This window comes from Notolabrus celidotus, chromosome 8 (assembly GCF_009762535.1).
Source record: "Notolabrus celidotus isolate fNotCel1 chromosome 8, fNotCel1.pri, whole genome shotgun sequence".
Taxonomy (NCBI): domain Eukaryota; kingdom Metazoa; phylum Chordata; class Actinopteri; order Labriformes; family Labridae; genus Notolabrus; species Notolabrus celidotus.
The window spans coordinates 26,260,660-26,281,803 of record NC_048279.1 but is presented as its reverse complement, the minus strand read 5'-3'; the positions used below and the strand labels follow the sequence as shown (position 1 = coordinate 26,281,803).

Below are 21,144 nucleotides of genomic sequence, written 5' to 3'. Positions count from 1 at the left end.
TCTGTATATCATAGTGTTTATTCGGGAAAAATAAATGAGTCACTTTCCACAAATTGTTCACAGACCACAGATAACATGAACAAACCACTCAACACGCTTTTTATTCAGGCCCTACCTGTTGACCACCTCTCTCTGTATCCTCGTTATAAACGCTGGATCCCGTCATTTGAGAGGATGTAGCTGTATCATTTATAAAGTCCAGGCTGGCACTGTTTGGTCAATACACTGGAGAGGTTCATGGACACCAATTACTTCTCTAATGGCACTAAAAGACCAAAATATCCCTCATTACCCCCTCTTCTCCTCACTTCCTCCCTCTCCATCCTAGTTACTCAGTTTCACTAATGGCTGGTTGTTGATGTTGAGTGAAATCAGGCCCATTCTGCAATTTAACTGGTTTGAAATGGTAACAGAGTCTGTCAGTGCAAGTGTTTGGGTACACATGTTGAGTGTGGGCTCTCTGCAGTCATGATAATGAGGCTCACTGCGGTTCAATGGGAGAAAAAATCCACTTGTCGCAGGAAGTAGAGCTGGTTCATGCCAGTGAAAACAGGAGAAGGAATGAGTGAAGGCAAGCTGTAGGCTCTCTACTTCAGTCTGCTCTCTGCTGCTGGCTCTGAATCTACAACTACGCTTCAATATTTCACCGGAGGATATGTGCGTGTATGTGTATGTGTGTGTGTGTGTGTGTGTGTGTGTGTGTAAGGGTTGTGGAGTGGGCATCATTAGGTGGTGTGTTTTTCACAGGGTGTGTATGAAAAAATATGTGTTTGTGGGTTTATTTATTGGTAAACTACACAGCTCTGCCATCTATCTAATAAACTGGGCTCAGCTCTGACAGCTCACTGAAAGTAAAGAGGCAAAGCAAATACCAGGATCTCTCATTTAACTTAATTCTTATACAAACACAGAGACTTGCAGATGCATAACACAAAATAATGCTACTGAATTGTCTGCCAAGTTAGATAGGTTTTTAAAGTAGGTTAAACGGGATATATATGCAGGATTTAACAGGTCTGGGCACTTGAATCTGCAGAGTAAATGAAGATGAAAAGAAATGAGTTGGTTTCACACAGCTAGAAGAAATGCCTCTATTTTTCTTCATGCTCTTTTATGTCTTCTGTTGCCAGAGCCTTTATGAGGCTGGAGTGCAGCTCTTATTTTTTTCAACCACTGTGAGAGTATGAACTTTCTTTTGTAAAATTTAACCTAAAAAGTGGTCATTTTAGGGAGGTTATTGGCAATACCGAATTCCCATTTTAAAACATTCTACTGACTGTCTGAATCTAGAATTTTTAATAGTCTATTACTCTATTACTTTGACTCCATTAAAGAGGGATGTGGGTGTTAAGTCAGCTTAATGATTCAACTCCAACCTCGTTAGTCGGTTGAAGGAATATATAATATCTTACTATTGTAGGTCCCAAATAACATTCATAGGTTGCCTCTAAGCTGCCACAGAAACGCCTGCCCCTCGCTGGGGCTGTACCTCCTTGTTTATGGATTCTGCCACAATGCTAGAATGCTCTACTAACCAGATGTAAACAAGCACAGATGACAGATGGCATTTTGTAGTGTGGCAGTATTTTGGTCTAGAGAATGGAGATAAAGTTGTGAGGCTGTGTCTGGTTACCTTGAATGGAACAATGTGAACAGGCATGAGGACAAGGGGTGGGAATCGAAATCCAGATCCAACTTAGAACCGGTTCCAATTGATCAATTCCATCAGAATCGTACACCTCAAATGTTATCGATTCTTCTTAATGATTCATTCCCCAGTATTACGTCAAGTCACATCGCGGTACGTTGCATTACGTCACACACTCTGCAACGCATAACTCCTTCAACCACGAGGAAACATGGAGAAGAAAAGCATTTTTCCTCTCCAAATTCAAAGTATTTTCCTCCAGGCTCCAGGGACTCATGTGGCGGAGAATGAGGTCAACCTATTGTTCAGTATGTTCAAGTTGAATATTTTCATGTTCAGTCTTGTGCAGACTTTTTGCCCTCAAAAAATACTCAGGAATCGTTAGGAAAATTGATAAGGTATTGGATTGATAAGCAGAATCAACAATGGCATTGACATTTATAGAATCTTATCAATTCCCACCCCTAACGAGGACATTAAACTGCAAGGAGGACTTGAGGCTGGAGGTGCTAGCTCTGCTACAGTTAGTCACATTAGATAAACCTAATCTACATTATTTACCAACAAATGCTGTGATCCTGTGTTTAGCCTTGTTAAATAAACATTTCTCCATTTTGATTGTTGTCTGACAGTTTTCCTACCTTTAGACGAGTCGGCAAGTCGTAATTTACATTTCTATTTAAGGAAATTAGCTGCTTGGGACATCCCTACCATTAACACTTCCTATGGGAGGAAAAAATGGTTAAACACCCAGGGCTCCCCGGTCAACTCTTGGCTGAAATGTATCTGAGTAGCACTGAAAAACATGCCACAATGTTAAAGCCATAGTAAAAAAGAAGAGATTACCCGATAAGAAGAGAGCCTTGTCCACAGTAAACACTTCAGCAAATCTGATATGGCAGAAGTTTTTCTTGCTTTTCCGTATGGCTGTGATTTCTCCACACTGTCCAAAGACCTCCACAATGAGCTGCTCTGTGGCGTTCTCTGGGAGGCCGCCAACAAACACAGTCTTGCACCCTGGTGGACGATCTCTCATGGCTGGAGGGGGAAGGTCTGTTTGAAAGTCGAGAAACAACAAAATATGAATGGATATGTTTGTGAAAAACATCTCTGGGCACAAGGATTGGTAAATCATATGGTCAAGAGATTCTAAGGTCAAACTCCGATCAGGGTGAGAATAATAAAGGCCTGCAGCATTAGAAAAAGAACGAAGAGGGAAAAAATATTTGAAAAACAAGCACATTTAATACTTCACATTTTTAATCTTGGTGTTTATGACCTAAAATGAAGAAGCCTAATGCATGAATAATGATAACTTGGAGATTGTTTTTTTTGTTTGTTTGTTAGATAACTGTTCATATCAAACTGTTTCATGCATGAGAATAAAATCCTTTCTGGCTGTAAAGTGAGTGTGACTCCTCTCACATGGGAGATCTCCTGCTCTGCAGAAATCACTTCTTTAACACAGATGAGTATGGATTGATCTAATCTCCAACAGATCAGTCCTTTCAGCCATGATGAATGTGATGAGTCAGGTCTATAAGGAGTGAACAGCTAATCAGTGGAGCGCTGAGGATGCTGTACGTCCAGATGTCTGCTAGAAAGGCCTTGTGATAATTGTTACTGATACACTTTACGACCTTACAGATATCAATACTGAGCTGAGGGTGAACCTGGTTTGATACCTGAGGTGAGTCAGGAGGGCCTGTTTGATCAGCTCAGAGTGGAGTCAATCTGACATCTCAGGTTCTCATTTCAGAGAGATCAAAACGATGTTGAGACATTCTCTCTGTGTTAAATAGGAAAGTAAAATATCTGGTATTGGATGTTCTGTTCGAGCAAAGACAGTCCACACGTTGTGACTGCTCTTATCCTTTGAATGCATTTATACCGTCAAAAACTAACCAAGAACTCTTAATATCCTCTGACATCTCTGAACTTCTCTCTGTGAGGAAAAAATATCTCTCTTTATTTCAAGTATCTAAGTAAGATCAAACTTGTCCTTTATTTGGACTCTTTCTGCCCTTCAACCCTCTGATGTCTTTATAAATTAAAGTTTCTCAGCAGTGAGAGAGAATATGATGATGGTACAAACATGTGACTTGAGGTTTCTCAGCAGGGTAGCTGGTCTCATTATAATGGACAAGCAGAAAAAGACAGAAAGGAAAAATGATGAGGTATCACGTCTGTACATTTGGTGCCAGCAGTCATATACTTCATAAAGAACTCCTAATAATGTGGCAATAAATAAACCATCAACTACATATGTCTCAAAAACTAAATATTTGGTGGGATGTCAGACAGTGAAAAAATAATAAACCAGGCTCAGAGTTTTCCTTAGACTTAAAATATGCAGCCAATCAACTCCTAATCCTTCTGCTGTCAGAGCTCCTCACACTCTCATACTCTGAAAACTTACAACAACCTCCAATCTGAGTCCAAGCCAGCTCTGTCTCTTTCTTTAAACTTTCTCTCACAGAGTCCACCACTGTATACCCCTCCTGGCCCTCATCTTCTCCCCTTTAAATGTGCCTGCTAGAGCAAAATATTGACTGGCATTTCATTCCATGACCCTTCGAGACGGCGGATTAAACAAGCTTTGAGTTGAGATGGGCAGAAAAACAGAAAAGGTGAGAGCAGAAAAAGCTTGCAACGGCAAGAAAGCGCTTTGTTGGCAGATCCAACAAAGAGTCCCAAATTATCTGACCTTTTCGGGCCATGAGTGGGAGATGGTGGTGACTGTGAGAACAGAGAAAGGAGAATGGGTGCAGTGCAGCAGCAGGAGATACATGAGGTGTCAAGCTGTAAATTGTATGAAAATGGTCACATTTTTGGAACAGAAAGTTTTGGATATATTTGGCTTCAGTTGGGGAGATTTTTTTCATAGCTGGAGACAGTTTGCTGCAGTGGTTCTGCTGTCTGCTCAGATATCTGCCATGCTTATGGTCAACACACTTCATGCAAAATGCACATATGATCAAACTACTCGTTTCTTGACTGAATGACAATAAGTCAAAGGAATAATGTAACACAAGTAAGAATGTGAGAACAATTCATGTGACTGCTTCAGGTTTACTGGCTTTTATTTGCATAAGTAACACAGGGAGGACAGCAGGAACTACTTTCCACAGAACAAATGGATGCTGCTGCCACGCAGACTTAAGTTTGAACTTGATGTGTTTGTGCTAGATGGATACCTCAAAGCTGACATTTTAAAATGCAGATGACAGGGAGGTTGAGTGAAAAGAGGGGTGGCAACAAGGTGGCAACTACAGTCATGGCCAAAAGTTTTGAGAATGACACAAATATTACATTTTCACAAAGTCTGCTGCTTCAGGGTTTTTAGGTGTTTTTGTCAGATGTTTCTATGGTATAATGAAATACAATTAGAAGCATTTCATAAGTATCAAAAGCTTTTATTGAGAATTACACAGAATTCATGCAATAAGTCAATATTTGCAGTGTTGACCCTTCTTTTTCAAGACCTCTGCAATTCTCCCTGGCATGCTGTCAATCAACTTCTGGACCAAATCCTGACTGATGGCAGTCCATTCTTGCATAATCAATGCTTGGAGTTTGTCAGAATTTGTGGGTTTTTGATTGTCCACCCGCCTCTTGAGGATTGACCACAAGTTCTCAATGGGATTAAGATCTGGGGAGTTTCCTGGCCAAGGGCCCAAAATCTTAATGTTTTGTTCCCTGAGCCATTTTGTTATGACTTTTGCTTTATGGCAAGGTGCTCCATCATGCTGGAAAAGGCATTCTTCATCACCAAACTGCCCTTGGATGTTGGGAGAAGTTGCTCTCGGAGGACGTTCTGGTACCATTCTTTATTCATGGCTGTGTTTTTAGGCAAGATTGTGAGAGAGCCCACTCCCTTGACCGAAAAGCAACCCCACACATGAATGGTCTCAGGATGCTTCACTGTTGGCAAGAGACAGGACTGATGGTAGCGCTCACCTCGTCTTCTCCGAACAAGCCTTCCTCCAGATGCCCCAAACAATCGGAAAGGGGATTCATCAGAGAAAATGACTTTACCCCAGTCCTCAGCAGTCCAGTCCCTGTACCTTCTGCAGAATATCAGTCTGTCCCTGATGTTTTTACTGGAGAGAAGTGGCTTCTTTGCTGCCCTCCTTGACACCAGGCCTTCCTCCAAAAGTCTTCGCCTCACTGTGCGTGCAGATGCACTCACACCTGCCTGCTGCCATTCCTGAGCAAGCTCTGCACTGGTGGTGGCCCGATCCCGCAGCTGTAACACCTTCAGGAGACGGTCCTGGCGCTTGCTGGACTTTCTTGGGCGCCCTGGAGCCTGTTTGGCAACAATTGAACCTCTCTCCTTGAAGTTCTTGATAATTCGATAGACGGTTGACTGAGGTGCAATCTTACTCGCTGCTATAAACTTCCCTGTTAGGCCCTTTTTGTGCAATGCAATGATGGCTGCACGTGTTTCCTTGCAGGTAACCATGGCTAACAGATGAGGAACAATGGTGTCATGCACCATCTTCCTTTTAAAGCGTCCAGTCACTCAATCATGACAGATTGATCGCCAGCCTTGTCCTCATCAACACCCACACCTGTGTTAATGTGTGTGACACCTGTGTGTCATTGAAATGATGTTAGCTGGTCCTTTTGTGGCAGGGCTGAAATGCAGTGGAAATGTGTTTTTGGTGATAAAGTTCATTTTCAAGGCAAAGAGGGACTTTGCAATTAATTGCAGTTGAGCTGATCACTCCTCATAACATTCTGGAGTATATGCAAATTGCCATTATAAAAACTGAAACAGCAGACTTTGTGAAAATTAATAGTTGTGTCATTCTCAAAACTTTTGGCCATGACTGTAGACTAGCTATTGGCTCTTAATGAAAAAAATGAAGCATTTAAAAATATATATATATCATTATGTGATACAATGCATCAATATCTGTTTCTATTGAGGATCTGAGCCTTTATTAAAAATATTAAAAATGAAGAAACAACATTGACATGCAAAAAAAATCACAAAGACAACATGGCTAAAGCAACAAATAAAATAATAACTACTGCATTAAATATGTTCAGTTGAAATGAACCAAAATACATTTTTTTTGCAAACCTTTTCCATTTATTTTGCATTTCATGCCTTTATTGAGAGGATAATGCAGTAGAAAGTTCACTTTTTTGAATTAAATTGCACATAGAAAATGTTTTTTTCTTGATATTCCATTTTTTTTAGCTACACCTGTATATGTAACACTGGGACATATCACTGGTATCTTTTTCAGACTGGCTACAGAAGTATATGGTCATAGAGAAAGACAGCACAGACTTTAAAATGGTACTTGATTGTCAAATTGAGTCTAGAGGTGTAAATATTGAAAGAAAATAGTGCAAACCATAAGCATTAAATAAAAGGTCACTACCTAACTTTAGCACTACACAGGTGATCAGGAAAGTGTTGCAGTTGAAGAGACAAGCAGGAATCTAGTGAAGAATAAAGAAAAGATCACAACAAAGGACGAGCTTGATGAGGATGCACACTGACTATAAAGGTTATTCAAAGTGAGAAGATAAGAGGATGAAGAGGAGAGCAAGAGCGCTGCAGGGTTGTTTCCGTTCGGTTACAGGTCAATGAGAGAATGATGCACACGGTGTCAGGTTCAGTGTGAGCAGCTTGAGGGTGATGCCTGGTGTAACGGACAACATATGCAGCCTTGCTGCCTTGATGCGGGTGCTTTGCTAAAAGCCTGAATGCAGATAGCATCAGAGCTTCTATCTCTGCGTCCTTGCACCAAAACCCTGGAAATCATTCCTAAAACATCTCTGGTTCAGGTGAATGGATGTTGGACCACTGATCCCACACAATTAGTCAATGTCACATCTTTGTAAACAGAAAATTATCAACATTTTGTCCACATTGTACTTGATGTAAAACCTTACATTGACCAATATCAAAAACAACATGTTGTTAAAAGCCTGACCACAAGGCAGAGATTTTATAACACATTCCTTTTCTCTTTCACATTTTTCCTTAAACATCCCTTTCTTGCAGCCTGAAGCACTTTTGACAGCCTGCTCTATAAAATAATGATTTTCCTCTATCATTAATGTCTCCTCTCCTCTGATCCCCTCCCTAGCTCTTCTCTCCTGAGAGGTGACACAGTAAGGTAGACGATAAAACCCTCTTGAAGCATTCTTAATGACTCCACTACAACTTTTTACCTGTTTAATGTGAAAGACCTGGAACCGAGAATAACCACAACTTACTAACTCTCAACTAGGGATGTACATTTAAAGTATTTTCCATGATCGATTTTTGGAAATGTTAACATCAATTGTCGATTAATTGATTAAAAAAACATTATTATTCTTACGTCAAAAACAAGGCATAAAACGTTGTTTTCCCCCTAAATTGTATTTTCTACAGCAACAAAATGCATATAACTGACGGGATTGAATACGGGCACACGTTTGACACGCAGAATATCAACGATCAGGCTCATTAAAATATTCTACGCGGACATAGTCTTATAAAGTGAAGGCTGAGACTAATAACAGAAAAGTACTTCAGACTCACAGTGTCCAGTTTTCTGTCTACTCGTTCTTATTGAGAAAAATAAACATGTGTATTCGATCAGGTGTCAGCTGGGAGCGCAACCGGGTCATAATCAGTCCAGCTCAAGCGGCAACCTCCGGTCTAAAAATATGAGTCAATGCGGAAGTGTTAAAAGCTGCAGTTCATCGAGGATCCGCTTGAGGCTGGCTGAATGGGGAAATGACTATCTTTGCAGCATTAATAAACATGTTTACAGCCTGGTACAAAAGATGAGTGTAGTCTGAATAGCTAATTGCTCGACGTCCTCTCACTGTGAGGGGGGTGAATTTTTTTCTAATTCGGCAATTCCGAAGATATTGAGATTACCAGTCTTCCAATGAGAGGCACAGCTGCCTGTGGGAACACTGCAGCTGTTGGCTAGGAGGCTCAAAGCCCGCCTCTTTACGTCACACTGGCTCGACAGAAGCAATATGGCTGCCGCAGCCGATTGGTCTCAAAACAGCTCTTCAGAAACAGATCAGATGGGTGACGTCACGGATACTACGTCCATTTTTTTTACAGTCTATGGTCCAGCTGCAGAAAAGCTCAGACGGCTCTGATGTTGCTGCTCTGCAAACATAGCGTACCTGAATTTCCCCCCAGTCTGTTGCCTTCGTATCCAAAGGTGGGAAATGTCCTGTGTAAAGTTGTCAACCTTCGTGTCCGTGTCGTTGTTGGCAGCAGTTTTGTTTTGATCCTCTTTAAAAAAAGTGCTTGTGGAGACCTGACGCGCAGCCGCAGCCCCCAGCTGAGCATCTCCGCTGTGCGCAACACCTTTAACAGCTGATTCACATCCACACATGCTTTAAACTTAAAACACCTCCCTGATAGCTGAGTGTAATATGAGACCACATGATGTTTGTTCCACGTGACGGAAAATTGATAACAAAAATTCGTGTTTCGAGTAATTTCTTAACAATCAATTAATCGATACTCGATTAATTGTGGTCATCCCTACTCTCAACATTTCAAAAGAAGTTTCACCTCTGATGTGACAGATATGAGCAGAAATAAAGAAGTGCTGCACTTTGTTCTAATGGGTGTCAAAAGAACTCAGAATAAAAAGTATGGCAGCTATCTATTCATGTCAAGATATCTGCAGGACCAGGTTACATGAGTGCAGAAGTTCCTGGCCAATCTCAGACATCCTTTTTTCCAGACATGCAGCTCCTTGAGGGGGATCCTGAGGCATTTTCACTCTAGGAGGGATTTATAATTCCTGCATCCTTCTCTGAGTCTCTCCCTCAAGCTGAATATGCCTGGAATCCCATTACTTAGAGGTGTCCAGAAGGCATCCTGAGGAGATGCATGATCCTCGCTCCTTTCAAAGCTCCTTTTCGAGGCAGCAGTTCTACTACAACACTCAATCTGGAAATCCACACCCCCGACTCTGTCCAAGGGGAAATGTGACTTATTGCGACCTCATCTCTGTCGTTTAGGTAGACTGAGCTCCTGTTTCACTCCATCTAGAAGAAAATATTTCTTATTTGCAGCTCCAATGAGGTCAACACAACAGCATCACTGCCAACAGGCAGAGACAGGATCCTGAGGTAACAAGGAGGGCCTGCTTTATCTGGAGATACTGTCCATGTAAATGTAACAAACCAATTCATACAAGCCTTTTGATTGTCTCAGTGCTTCACCTGGGACAATTTCTTTAGAGACTCTCCCAGGAGCGGTTTGTCCCGACGAAACACCTCACAGGGTTTAGTGGCTTAAGTGTACGATGCAGAGCTGAAGCTTGTGGAGTGACTTGACTTTCATGAGAGAAATCAGGCACAGTATTTTACCTCAGATGTCTGCCTCATGCAAAAACTTGGCTTAAAGATTAACTTTTAAAATGGCACTGAAAAAGTGACAAGTAAGATCTCAAGGAGAGACAGGCATCGAATAGAGAAAAGTAACAGTGATGGAATAGTGAGACAAATATAAAGAGGGTGAGGAGTTGCACAATAGTTCTCATGTATCACTGAAAATGACAACTTCCGATTTTGAGGCACATATAATCTTAGAGAGGGTTTTAAAAAGTGAGGTACATTTTCCAACCCAAGTAAGCTGTACTGAGCCACGTGCATTCAGGGGAAAAGTTATGCTTGTGGCACAGAGTGGTTGTGACAGGCTCTAAAGTTGGAGGGTAAAATATTGACAAGCTGATCCCTCACACAGCCTCAGGGTTTATATGTGCACAGAGTACTGAGTTGGTCTCTCTCGACTGACGCCAGGCTGGAGAGATTCTTCTAGGTGAAGTTCAACTTTTAATCAGCTTTCCCCTCCGCACCATATTGTGACAGTGATGGTTTATACTGAGCCACAGGGCGTACCATTGCTTAACACAATCACTTGTGAATAGTTTTATAGGTGTGGTAAAAGTATTTGTCTTAGAAAATGCAGAGTGTGTTTTGTTTTGTGAAAGGATCGTAAACTCCCAAACACTGCTGCAGTGAGAAGCTTTTGTTTCTTTCCTGCTTGAAGATGACATGTGAGACTTGTGTGAATAGAGTCCCTGAGGCTGAAACTTTTCTGCTGCGTGAAATCTGAAAAAGTGAAGGTGGGATCAATCAGAGCGTGCCCCCCACTGATTCTGTTCGCACTCTGGATAATTGGATGTTGGAGGTGGGATAAATATAAACAACAGTGTGTGCAGCACAACCACAGACAGATGACACAAAGTGACTGAGGTTTTCCTGATTGTTGTGATGGTGTTGATATGCTTTAAGATGTAAATGTGAAAAAGAACACAGACAGAAATATCAGAAGCATCATCTCAAATCTCAGACGACAGGTGTTAGAAGATTGACGTCTATATTTAAATAAAATATGAAAATATATGGTCCGTGCTATGCAGACCTCAAAACAGAAACCAGGAAACTTTCAACGCCAGAAATCTTGTCCCACTCCTGCTTACTCTGGATCCACATGCTGATATCTGCTTATAGAGATTAGCACAAGATTAGCATGATATTATGACTTACTGGGGTTGGGAGGGAACAGGGTGCAGCTCTTGCAGTGGATGATCTCCTTGATGAGTGGGATGTCTTGGGAGAGGGGAGCTGGTACCATACCAAGGCCGGGCATCATGGGATTCAGAGGGCTGAGCCCAGGCATCAAACCCAGGTTGGGATCAAAGTCTGGAGGAAGCAGGAGAGAATAATAAATTAGATTAAACAGCTGATCACCCTTTGGAAAGAAGCAAAACTTCTGCGGTAAATATTTGTTAGTAAGGGTTAAACTTCAGGTATCATTTCACTAAATCTTTTAATTTCAACCTGTATACTAGTGAGTGACTCCACTGTCAACACCAGTGACTCACAAGCAGCCAGAATAAAATGGAAAACAGCCATTCATGAATAAAGCATGGTGTAAACAACATGCATATTTTAAGAATTTTTTAGTCCCTGTCACTCCTGCTGTTTGAATCATAACCTAAAAGATAATGTACCTAGATGGATCTGAACCGACAGAGAGGCTTCATTTGTGTTACTGATTTAGGCTAGAGCTCTGGCATCCACATGTTTTTTTATGAGCACATGCATCCTAACAAAGCTTTTTCAAATGGAAATGACTCTGCCCTCCTGGATGTGCATCAACGTTACTTGCAGAGGATTTGCAGTTGACAATTTTGCCGCAGGATGTGTAATGTTTTTGCACCTGTGCGTGCATGCAGAAGCACTGCTTCTGAAACATATCCCTCACTGGAAATTATGCACACACTGTTATATGGCAGACATGTAACAAAACCAATCTGACAAGCTGGGAGCGGATTTTTCAGAAGGTGTTGTTTCTGACTTCAGGCACATTGGATAAAACTCGAATCATGCAATAAATAGACAAGTAACATAATGTTAAGGAGACAGGTCGGCCATATATCTCCTACACAAAAGTATTAATGTTCATTTTAGACTGACATGTCAAATTGATGTTAACTTATATCTGTTTATTGTTGAGGTTGTGTTCTACAGTGAGGTTGTTTCTGGTTGGGCCTCTCCCATTAAAAAACATGAAGGAAGAACATCAGAAAATACAGAATGAATAATGTTTACTGAGCAGATGGTTATGCAAATCAGAATTCCAACAGGGTGAGCAGGAGCTTCACACATACAGCTGAATAGATAACTCGTGGTAAAAAGGGCAACCACTACCAGCACACATCAGTTGATCTGACATTGTAACGTCCTCCATGTTGTCCACTCTGCTGCCAAGCAACATTAACAGGCGCCTTTCCTGACATCATGAATGGCTTTGTTGAAGGGTTATCAGACGGTTCTCCTTTTAAACAAGTGTTGATATGTGTCACTTTTAAATGGTATCTTATCGTTTCCAGATTTTATAACCCCTTTTACAACTCGTAGGGAATGTCACGCCCCATTCTCTAAATTACTTACTTGACATCTGATTTAGCCAGTAAGTAAAAGTTAGTGGTTTAACTGAGTTTTAATGGTTATTTGATGTATAAACCTTGAAAAAAAGAGTTGAAAATATGCATTTATATTGAGCTTGAGCGCTTTCATCGATAAAAAGCATATTTTCCTTTATCTTGAATTTTTTAATCTGTGATAATAAGCATTGTGTCCAATATTTTTGCTCAGGCAGCTCCCTATTTTATCCCTGGGATAAGAAAGTTGTCCCATGGAGCTTCTGTTCTCCTTGGCAGTGACTGTTAGGTCTCTTTTGAATTGCTCTAAATGCTTAGTATTTGCTTTCATTTGAGGACATTTTAGAAAGAAAACATGAAAACAATGGAAAGAATCTTATCCTGACATTGGCAGCAGATCTAGACCTGGAATTTGGACCCTCGAAAAGTTGAGTCTTGGTACATGAAACTATACTCCAGTGCTGCTGAAAAGTTGATATTGGAAGTCCGCCTGCTCTTGTTTTTTATTGGTCAGTGAAGGAGACACGACATTGACAAGCATGGCACTGTTCTGAGGGTTGAATTATTGTAAACTGAGAGTGTTGGTCGCACAACAAGATCAAACATGATGTCGAGGAAGCTTTTGAAGAAAGGGGCACTGAGCACCAAAAACAATGAACTGCATTCCTTTGGTGTAGAGAAAAGCAGCTGCAAGAGTAAAAAATGCCGTCAGTGGACACAGGCCCTTACATTGTAAAAGCCCACTGTGACATTCTCCTCTTTCATTACAGTTCTGACTGTATTGTTCTATAAGTGCAATCTTCTAAAGGAGAAGTAATGTTTACAGTATAAACCATTGAATGGAAAATGCATTTTCCTGTAAATCTAATATAAGAGAGAAACTGATGAATTGAATGACACCCAAAATCAGAAATGTGAACATTATCAAAGACTTAGAACAAGTCCCTGGAGGCAGAAAGGGTGAAATATAGACATTATACCATAAAACAAAATATGAAAATGATCAAAAGAGAAGCCAAAGAAGAGCAGAAAACACACAAGGAAATAAACCAGCCAGGTGAACATATTAAAGGAAAATGGATAGACACTTAATATCTATTGATAACCTGACCATCAGTCAGTAACAAGGTGTCAGAGTGAGAGGAAACGGGTGATAAGAAGTACCCTAGTTGCCAGGCAATTGATGGTTTCTTCTGCCCATTGAGGGGAAGGAAAAGAAGACAGATAGCAGGAAGGAAGATAAGAAAGGGGGAATGGAAAATAGAGGGCTGGTGTAACAGCATGAATACCAAACACCTGGTGTAGGAAAGGGCAGGGGGAGCAGCATAAAATATTCTGTAAGCTCTGTTGGGGAGGGTATGTGTCAGATGAAGTAACTAATACAGTTTTAAAATCCATCCTTATTGACATTTGTTGTGAATACTGCAGAGACTGAATGAGGTTAATAAAAAGGTGCTGCTTCCAGTTACTGGGTTACTGTCACATCTCAGGCTGTGGCAGTGTTTTTTCTCCTCTCTTTTCTTGTTCCACCCCTCCTCTCTGCCTTTGCCCTCTCCTTCCTGTGCGTGTTGTGTAGGTGTAGCTCACTGCTGCTGCTGTATGAGGACTCACCTGTGAGCAATCTCCTTATTTGTGCTACTACATATACCTCGTCCTCCTGCCACTTCAGTGCTAGAATATTCCTTTGCCACTGGTGACTATGGCGGTTTTCGAAACCGCCTCCTACATACTACCTACGAATGTGGTATGCAGTATATACAGCATACTGCATACTTTCAAGGTAGTATGTAGTACGACTGTTCTGTTGGATCTGTATTGCTGTATGCTGGGTCAGGCGTCTCTGGATTTCCGGAAAGCGGAAGTAAACAACGGCCAAGCTGATAGCAAAACTGCTTCTTTAGCATCACTTATGATTTAAAAAGTTAAGAAGGGGTTTATATGGAATTTAATCATTTTCACAGCACCTAAAAACTGAGTGCCCCTGTCAAAAAAATAAAAATAAAACAATAAGCAGAACGCTAGTGCTATGCATTGTGGGAAACAGTACGTGAGGGAGACTGGTCTGCTGCATACCGAGAAATGTTCCTGAATCAGTACGACATCAGGGTAGTTTTGGCATACTGCAGACTACATACTGAATTTTGGCTAAATCAGTACATACTGCTAGTATAGTAGACTGTTTCGAAAACAGCCCATGAATAGCGTTAAGTAATTAGCCTGAAGATTTTCCTGTGTCCTGGTATTTTCCTGTGTGCCTGACCTGCTGTGGTTTTTTCACTTTTATGTGCAGCTGTCTCTCATCTCAGCCTTCAGCGGCGAACCCACCCCAGGTTTTTCCCTATGCCAGCCTTTCAAGCCAGCATCTTTTTTTCATTTTTTTTTGTGTAATAAACTGACTAAAATCTTCCACTGTGTCTCTGTCTCAGCTCTGGGTCCACTACCTGAGAACACACCCGGACAGTTACTCTTTCATTGAATACAAAAGCACAGATGCAGACGGCTTGAAATCTGTGATGCTACAGAGGCAAGTGGTTATCAGGGCATGTGCGTCATAGTTGTTGTATCCTAATCTAATACTGCAACAAGTCCAAATGAATCAAGAAATGTTATGTCAGCACAGAACCAGTGTCCTCCTAAACTGCCTGACAACAACTTCAGCGATTAAGTTTCAACAGTGACAGTTCCTCACAAAAAGTAGCTCAGGCATGTTTTCTGGAAACTGCACTCAGGTGTAATTGTAAGGTATTTTCAGACTTTTCAGTTTAAATTATGCCACACTGCCAGAGGGAAATTATGTACTTACCTTATCACTACTGTCACTTGACAGAAAGATTACTGTTGTAGTTTAAGTATTCTCCAATACCAGCTTTTTCCTGCTTTTCTGGTCTTACAGTACATAAAACTGAAAACCCATTATTTTATATTCTTTCCTTTTGTGACTCAAGTAAGTGCTCAACATATTTAAAACAGCGCTGGCAAAATAATCTCATGTGGCTGATGAGCAGCGAGGAACAATTACACAGTGTGTGACAAAGCCATGCGAGTGATATCTGTGGATTCAGACAGAAAACAACACGGCATTAAAAGAAAATCCTCACAATTATTTCAATTTCAAGTGTACAATGAAAAGACATCCTGCCTTGATTACCTGACCACTGTACACACTGCAGGTATTATTCATCCTCAAACTAAATGACACTCCATTGTTGATTTGAAGTCTCAAGGAAAACACATGCTGAATAATAAGACTATGATTAAAGAGAGAATGGTTCTATGAGTGCATTTGTTGTGTCTAATTTATTCACGCATGTAAACCTGCTGAATGCTGATTTAAAGACCAGATCAATTGGATGAATAAAATTGCTGGTAATGTTTTTTTTTTTACAAAGGATTTATGATCTGATTCATGGTCAACCCAACATGCAATTATGGAGGTAAAGGGAAATAAATAATAAAACAATGAGGTATTTGATTGTATGAAGCTCCTGACTCTTTATATCTTCCTCCTGCCTCCAGACTTTCTCCTCCCTTGATTTCCAGGGTAAACGTCCCTTCTAGCAGGACATTGGAGGAGGTGACATGAATGGTTCCTGTGAGGCATGCTGGATAATATTCTCTAATGAGGCGAGCCAGCAACACCACCTGGAACCCTACCAGTGGCTGAAATCTGCTTCTCTCAATCTCTGCCAGGAGTCACACACTTTGCATTTTCATGTGAACATCTCAGACTTCATTTCTCCTGCAGGAACATTTTTCCTATCTGCAACCTGCAGGAGAGACATTAAATATAAACAGTGTGCTGTCTATAAAGGCAATTCAATCCTCCTATTCCATTACACCTAAATAAGGTTCTGTTTTCTCAGAAATCAGTCTTCTGCATGTGGCACCTCCATGGTCAAACCTCCTGAACAGATCTAACTTTTAATGATATCCAGACTTTAATCTAATATAGCTGCCACAGAAAGGAAGAGCTGTCAGAAAGTTTCATTACGACAGCCCTATAACTCCTGCTCGATTTTCTTTCCCCTCAGACACACTGTATATCCAAAGTCTATCGACTCTGTCCGCCTACACGCAGCCAAAATCCTCTGGCATTGAACCAGTGCAACTCCAGTGCAGTCAGCAGAAAGGGACACAGCGTTCAGTCCAAGGATTTGAAAAGGCTTTGGGCGAAGGAGCGACTGTCAGCTAATATATTTCCTGATGTTAATTCAGGTGAGCTAATGTGTGACAATGAGGGGACCCTGATTCATATCTTCAGGGGTCTGGAGTCCTCTGAATTCACAAGGAGCACTGTTTACATGGTTGGTTATCAGGCATGACAGTTTTCATATATTCCATTGTGGTTTGATGTGTGTGTTTGTGTGTAGTTGTGTGTGGAGGTTTTGAGGCGACTGTGGGGGAGGGATGAGGATGAGTGTGATGGTGCAGACAAAGCAGTGGTTGTTTATTCAGGGAGGAGCTGTGTGTCCCTCAAGCTGGCTTATCTATTCTCCAGGGTGTTTTAGTTTGTTTGTGTGTCCATGCATAAGAATGAGCATCTGAAATTAATTATGTTAACTTTGCAAACACATGTGGAAGGCTAAATGTTTCTGCTTCTGGTTGAGCAACATCTTTTTAGGTTTGCTTTTATCATGTGAACACCTTTGACTTCAAATGTAAGAAATCTAAGATCTGAAGTTACCCCATGTGCCTTAGATGCAAGTATAGGACTGGTCTGCCATGTTCACGTTAAGATTCACTTTAGTTTCAAGGTCAGACAAACAAAAATAAGACCACAAAAGAAAGGCTTTAGTGATTATTTTTCAGAGTTTAAGTGAGAAAAGTTTGGTGATTAATGCTCTTCATGTTGTGTAGCCTAATTGAGAGGCAGTACTGAAACACATGGTGATTAAAGAGAAAGACTGAAGAGATAAGAAACAACATTGTTCTAACACAAAGCACCTTTGTATATACTCACCTATATGTTTTTTAACGTAATCTGAAATATTGACTTATTTTCCTCCCCTCCAGACAGTTGTTGAGCATCTCAGTTTTTTGCTGTGTCACAGTCATACTAAACAATCCTAACTACACATACACACATATAAAAAAAAAATACTCTTACCAAAAAAATCGGAACACTCTTCTGAATCATTTGCCTTTTCAAGGAGAGGTGGTGATACGTTAACCACTTCAGGTCTTCAAAAATTGTTCAAATAAAAGCAGCTGAAAATGAGAAATCACTCTTTGGTTGACCCTCTCCACACTGAGGTCACAACCTGCTATAAAGGCTTTCAGAACAGCTCCCCTGACAAATGTTTTATTAAGTGCTTTTACACATCAACAAGATTTTTGTTAAAGGTTTGAGCCAAAGAAGGCTGATGATTGACGGTGGAGTCTTTCATTCAAAGGCAAATGTACAGAGGAGCTGGCTGGAAGCACAAGAACAGTGATACAATACATACTGTAGAGTGTCTGTTAATGAAAACCATCTTGTGAGGTCTGTATTTTGACAGAAATGTAGAGGAGGAACTCTATAGCTCTCCATCTGGTTCTGCTTATAGTCCGGGTTTGTTCGAGAAAGTTCTGATGAAAGACGGAGAAATACACGGTGAACTCTCCTGGACAGACATCCACTCTCTCTGTCTGTTAGATGTTTAAACCAGATGTTGAATCCAGCTGTCACTGTTGCAATGTCTGCTCTGTTCACGGTATCTTCTTACCAGACTACTTACCATAAGAAGATGTGCTTTATATTTGTTTACGCTGTGGTTAGACATCTGAGGAGGTTCTTATTTGTTCTGCTTAGATGATGCCATTGTTGACATAAACTACATTCACGCAAAACCAGACTCAACGTCTCTTTCAGGCAAAAGATAATAAACCACAAGCTCTGATCATCTGCCTGGACCTGGATCATTCCTCAGACCTTTTTTCTGACAAGAGGAATAACTTTTTGATCAATTTCTGGAACTTTCCACTGACACTCTCTGATCTTTCTGAACTCTTGTCTGAAAACCGTGGATCATCGTACTTTTACATCTTGACGTTTAACTGCTTCTCTGATTTTTCACTGAATCAGGTCAACTCAAACTGTTAAATCACAAGTCTCCACTCCACCTGCATGTTAACTCACCAGGCCACACCTGATCAACCGAGCCACGCCCCCAACACTATAAAAGCCTGTACCCAAGCCTTTGTTTCCCCTTTTCCCTCCAAACCTGGCATGTGTCAGTGACTCCTTTGTCTAAATGTTTGTGCCATGTGGTTTCGAAGAATTACCTGGAGTGGATGCATTACTGATGTAAGTTACCCCTTATTTCTGAATTATCTTTATCAGTATTATGTGACATTGTTTATTTAGATATTTAATATCTCCTTTTTTCCCTTTGTTTGTAATAGCAAAAATCATCCACATCCAAATCCACTCCTTTGTCAGCACTGAGCTGATCCTTTCTTTTGAAAATAAACCTTTGAAATCTGACCTGAATCCGGCGTGTTTGACAAACATTTTACACAAACGGTTAGCAGAAGAGCTCCAGATACTAAAAGTAACACTGATAACAAGCACTATAAAAACATACAAACTCCACTATCAGTACAGTAGAGTGTTCCTACAGTAGATGAGCCAAACCAACCCTGCTAACTGTGAGTCAGAATCCTTAAATCCAGCTGTGTTCTGAAGTCTGACTCCTCAACTCACATAGTTGGGGTCATTTTTTTTTCTTGAGAAACCTTTACACAGATGCTGTGATAACACTTAACAAAGAGCTTGCTTTTAACACTGAACCCAACAATGGTCATGTTTCTCTACCAGTGTGACATTTCACACAGAGTTCCAGTACAAGAAAAAGAAACATGGCTCACTTGAGGTGTTACAAATAAAAGATCTACCATCCTGAGTTCATGTAAAATGAATGAAAATACAAGAGTCCGTTTTGCATACTGTATATGGAGCTTTACTTTTCAAGGGGACCTTTCACTTCAAACCCCCACCCAGTATATTTGGCACTTTGGACTTGTATGTTGACGTGATTTCAGAACAGACAAAACAGTTGAAATTTTGGCTAATTTCATTGGACTTCCTACATTAATACTGGACATGTTTGTACCACAGTTTGGTTAACAGCTAATTTTTTGGCTTTTTATTGTTATTCTAGTTTTCCCACTTATTGTGTTGAGTAGGCATGGGTCCTCTATTTGAATACTGCAATTTATTTTCCCTCCAGGCCATTATTTGATGGGAACAGCTTGGGTTGAGTCAGAAACTGCTGCTCACCCTGGGCTATACAAGTCAGTGTATTTCTAAATATTTATTTCATGAGCGGGCCTCATGGTCTGTCCAGATGAAAACATCCTCCAACTTTTCGCAATGATTCGCATGACGGTAATACTACCTTTAACAGAAAAGGGGTGAAAGCTTGGTGAGATCTGTCTTCTTGATGGATGGATGGATGGGCATGCAATAGATGTCATACATGCAGGACAGACAGAATCAACACAACAGCAGTATTGTAGAAAAAAAGGTGTGGACATGAAACAATATGGGTCTTACACTCCTCTGTACCTTCAGCAGTGTTTATCATACAGCACTAGCCAACTAGAATCAGGTCTGTGGCCTGATTTCCCCCCTCCCTCTATCCAAACACTTCACTAATACAAACATGTAGCAATAGCTTTCTAACAAAGTAGTAACTGTCTAGTCCATCTATAGAAACAAAACTGTCACCACCGGATGCATGCATTGGACTATGCTTGGCTGCAGAGGGTTGAATGCTCTTGCCCACAGTGGTCTGTTTATCCAGCTGTCAGTCTGCATAAATCCACTTGGCTGGAGCAGAAACACATTCTCACACAGTGGATGAAACAGAGGCAAACTTTAGTGTATAATGAAAACAGTCCAGCACAGGCACTATCTTTTAATGAATGAGACAAACTGATTGAAGCTGCAAGGAAGCTTACGACCAGTCGCTTGCAAGCATGAGTGTACCCCCAGATCAAACAGGAAGGAACAAAGAGTGAGGTGAATTCTCCCCTGATGTTTAGAGGTGGAACAAAAAGGAGACAAAGATCATGTTCTGTCGTGATGCAGAATCAATAACTCATCCACCAGAGCTGCAAGGTGCTCCGGAAACAAGTGCCACATGACAGTATCAGACAACTTCTCAAGCATCGTTCCTAGAGATTTCTTGAGGAAACTCTGTCATTAACTAAAGTCGCAGTAAAAGGAATGCAAATGCCAAGTCGAGCACAATTACCTTACCAAAGAATATTTGAATTTAGATGTATAAGTTGTTAACCTTGGATTTTTTCATCCTCATTATTCTCTGTAAACTGAGTATTAAGTGGATCTTCTCCACTCAGAAAATTTCTTCCGGGCTTCAACAAGTAAAGTTCTGTTGGCCTGAGTGAAATGAAAAATGCATGGTGGGAGGAAAGTGGAGGCCTGTGAGTAATATATGTAGAATTACTCCTGAGTGTAGAGAGATGATAACACAGCAGCACATTTCTGGAATTTACATATCAGAAGTATTCTCTCTCTTCCTATGAAAGAGAGGATAACTCGATTTT

At 40.8% G+C, this 21,144-nt stretch overlaps 1 protein-coding gene and 1 long non-coding RNA gene across 5 annotated transcripts in view; one reads left to right on the top strand and one right to left on the bottom strand.

Annotated features, from left to right (window-relative positions):
• The window catches only part of LOC117817552 (ecto-NOX disulfide-thiol exchanger 2-like), a 151,223-nt gene that overhangs the window by 32,142 nt on the left and 97,937 nt on the right, over positions 1–21,144 (bottom strand). For all 4 annotated transcript variants that reach the window (XM_034690291.1, XM_034690292.1, XM_034690294.1 and 1 more), the window contains 2 exons: positions 11,192–11,347; positions 2,495–2,701 (listed from right to left, as the gene is read on the bottom strand). In XM_034690291.1, coding sequence (XP_034546182.1) covers positions 2,495–2,701; positions 11,192–11,347 — 363 coding nt within the window. The remainder of the gene's footprint in view (positions 1–2,494; positions 2,702–11,191; positions 11,348–21,144) is intronic.
• LOC117817553 lies at positions 18,788–19,061 on the top strand. The gene is made up of 2 exons (XR_004632162.1): positions 18,788–18,877; positions 18,976–19,061. It is a non-coding gene; the product is annotated as an uncharacterized LOC117817553 (long non-coding RNA).